We start from the raw sequence: 2919 nt of genomic DNA, 5'->3' as shown, positions 1-2919 counted from the left end.
CGAGGAAGCCGAGATTTTGGGCCCCTCTGTTTCCCCCCATGCTAGCCACTCTTGCATATGTTGCTCGTGTCTTCTCCATTGCGGGCACCGGGTATTGCCAAAGCTCGTCAGAACTCTTGACGGGCATTGGCTACCAAGAAAGTGATCCGAGAATGCGCCTTTTTCTTTCCCTCGTTTTCCCTTGCTGGGCAACTCGCTCAACGTTGGCTAAAGGCGGACCAGAGTTGCGTGCCTGCATACACCCAACGCACAGACGACGGCGCCAGAGCCGTTTTTTCTTTTCTGTTTCCACTGTCCCACAGAGGCGGGACGACTGCCTATTCGCTCAAAGGCGGAGGTAATGGAGAAGCAAAGCTGCAGAGTTGACTAGACAGGCGGGGGCCGGGGATGGTGTACGTAGTGTTAGTGGCCCGAAGGAGCCTTTCCACAGCTCGTATGGCGGACCAGCAGTGAGTGTGACGGTATCCATGGCTATGACTGCAAGATACGCAGGGTAGATCTCTGTACGTATGCTGCTTCGTAATCCGCATTTCAATTCAGGCCAGCTTCCAAGTCGCGTCTCGCAGTATGACGGACGGGTACGTAACGCGGGACCGAGGGCGAGTCGCACAGCGTTTTCAGAGCTGCGTAGGTACGGACGTAGGCCAGTCCCATTTTCGAGGCGAAGGGAGAACGGGGACGGCACGGTGCAGCGGTGCGGCAGAGCAAAAGCAAGCGCACATGGCAGTGTATCCGTAGGCCGCCAAGCGAAGCCGAGGCCATCTGCAGGGGCAGTGGATTGGGTACGGCCTGGATATCCAATGGGCATGGCAAGCAAGGTCCCGGAGACGCAGAGTGATGAAAGTGGCTTCGATTGGGTTCTGGCTTTGGTCTGGCTTTCTGATACTGGCGATGGCCGGACTGGCGGTAGGTACTGCGTGCTTCGTAGTCAGGTTCTGGTATTCTGCGGGGCCCGAGAGACAAGAGGTGCTATCCGTACCCGTACAGCCTACTGCCAGGTTCTGCAGAACGGGGCTTTCCACTGTACATTGTCGAGCCGGTGAGAAAGAAAGTTTGCCAGGCCCTTATTACGTACCTTGGCTGTTATACGCAACTAGGCGACGCAATGTGCAGTAGTCCGCAGATGACCGTACGCGGTGTGTTCTCTTTTGGAAAGAGAAAAGGAACAAGATCCCGGTCGGATTCCACGTAGTATCCGCGAGCTGGAGAGGGCACCAGGGTTGGCCAAGGGGACGGGAGGGAAATCCAGGGCTCCGGGGATGGATGGACAAGTGACAACCCTCAGTTTGGGACAAGAGATGTGGGTGCTTTGTCGGGATCCCGTATCCTGTATTGTGTGTCCTGTGTCCTGGGTTCCTGGGAAGATTACCGCCAGGTGAAGGTCGGATTGGGGACTCGCATCGAAATTGCTGCAGACTGATTCAGAGCGTTGCGTTGTGGGTTGGTAGCGCGGTTGTAATGAGGGATTCTGATTGGGGAATTGATTGACATTGGGTTTGCCAGACCGAGTGCAGTGATGGACGGATAAGGCGGGCGAATTGAAGAAACGAAATGAATCTTTCCAGACGGTCGGATAGTAAGTCATGGCTAGCCTGTCTGGCAGCTGTCTGGTAAATTGCATGTCTTTCCGGGACAAAGTGAGGAGAATTTAGCAAATGGCGACTGACCGGGGGATGCAGGCGGGATAAAAGAAAGTAGTGCCATCGTTGCTGTGTTCGTACCAAGTTGCGGAGAAAGTGTACGGGCAACGGATTCGCGGAATTGAGAATGAGATGAAGTTTCCATCACACTGGGAGAGGAACTACGAATACTCGTGTTGCTGCGCCTGTTTAATTTTCTTCTGCTTTCGTTCCCTTCTCTATCCGTACCTGTCTACCTTCCCTAACATTAAGGTATCTGTGCCTTACTCAGATGCATGTAACTTGTAACTTTTGTGAGTTTAGGTACAAAAGTATCCGTAAGGTAGGTGCGTATCACAGCTCTATCGGATCGGCAGGTTGCAATCTGATTATGGCCTTCCGCTCCGTCTCTGGTTCCGGCCATGACTCTGACTGGTCGGTCCAAGTGGTCGTTTCCGGAAGGAAGACGGAAACAAGGGAAACATGGCAGTCCGGGAAAGCGAAACCCGTTGCGTAGGAAGGAGACATCCAAGGCGGGCACGGCGGGGAGGGGGAGGGGGACGGGGACGGGGACGGGGACCAGAGAGGCAGCGAGGTAGAGACACATCTAGAGACGAAGGACTGCAAAGGGAAAGAGAGGGCGCGAGGAAAGCATGTCCAATTTATTGTACGGATATATCCTTGCCTGTTCCTGCCTATGTCTGTTATTAGGTAAGGTGCCTTGAGGTCAGGTAAGGCAAGGCATGCCCGAGAGGTACCTACCGTACGTGTTTGATGTCGAGAAAGGCAAGAAAGGGCTGGCGCAACTTGAGTGTGTGAGTGTCTTGCTCCTGCCGTTCTGAACTCCAGTCTCCTTTGAGTGCTTGACTCCTTCCGCCGTTGAGGAGCCGGGGCTCCACACCGTTCTCTCCCGCGAGTCCCAGTTAGACCTAGCGTGTCTTGAATCTCCACATCTACACCTGCCTTAGTCTTGGATGGCTGCAGCGAGCACGCAGACAGCAGGAGCACCACCGACCCCGAGTTTAACCCTTTGTCCTTTCGACAGTGCGACTGTTGGAATCTCACCGTCCCAGGACAAGGCAGGAACAGGAACACAGGCAAGCCGCAAAGGTGGGAATGGAGACGAACTGCAAGTCGCAAGCAACTCGGAACTGCGTGCTGCCCTGAACTCCATGACTTGATCCACTTGACCCAGTCAGTAACCAGGGGTCCTGTTCAATCCAGTGATCCACAACAGCCAGAAATCCACAAACACATGGAACCTGGAAGGGACTTGGGTTGGCAACTGCAAGTGCAACTG

The 2919-nt window shown here is 54.5% G+C and overlaps 2 protein-coding genes across 2 annotated transcripts; both read right to left on the bottom strand.

Moving 5' to 3' along the window:
* Positions 1–325: 325 nt before the first annotated feature.
* Positions 326–808, bottom strand: BDP55DRAFT_626864 (uncharacterized protein; the record flags this gene model as incomplete). Its single annotated transcript, XM_060571683.1, has 1 exon — positions 326–808. One exon carries the CDS (start codon positions 806–808, stop codon positions 326–328), a length of 483 nt encoding a protein of 160 aa, XP_060434873.1.
* A 1079-nt stretch (positions 809–1887) lies between these two features.
* BDP55DRAFT_710829 (uncharacterized protein) lies at positions 1888–2571 on the bottom strand (the record flags this gene model as incomplete). The annotated part of the gene is made up of 2 exons (XM_060578166.1): positions 2382–2571; positions 1888–2314 (listed from the first exon to the last, which is right to left on the bottom strand). Exon 2 carries the CDS (start codon positions 2224–2226, stop codon positions 1888–1890), a length of 339 nt encoding a protein of 112 aa, XP_060434872.1. The 5' UTR covers positions 2227–2314; positions 2382–2571.
* Between the last annotated feature and the right edge of the window lie 348 nt (positions 2572–2919).

This window comes from Colletotrichum godetiae (assembly GCF_030913485.1).
Source record: "Colletotrichum godetiae strain CBS 193.32 chromosome Unknown BDP55scaffold_4, whole genome shotgun sequence".
NCBI classification, from domain to species: domain Eukaryota; kingdom Fungi; phylum Ascomycota; class Sordariomycetes; order Glomerellales; family Glomerellaceae; genus Colletotrichum; species Colletotrichum godetiae.
This window is presented reverse-complemented; position numbering and strand designations above follow the sequence as displayed.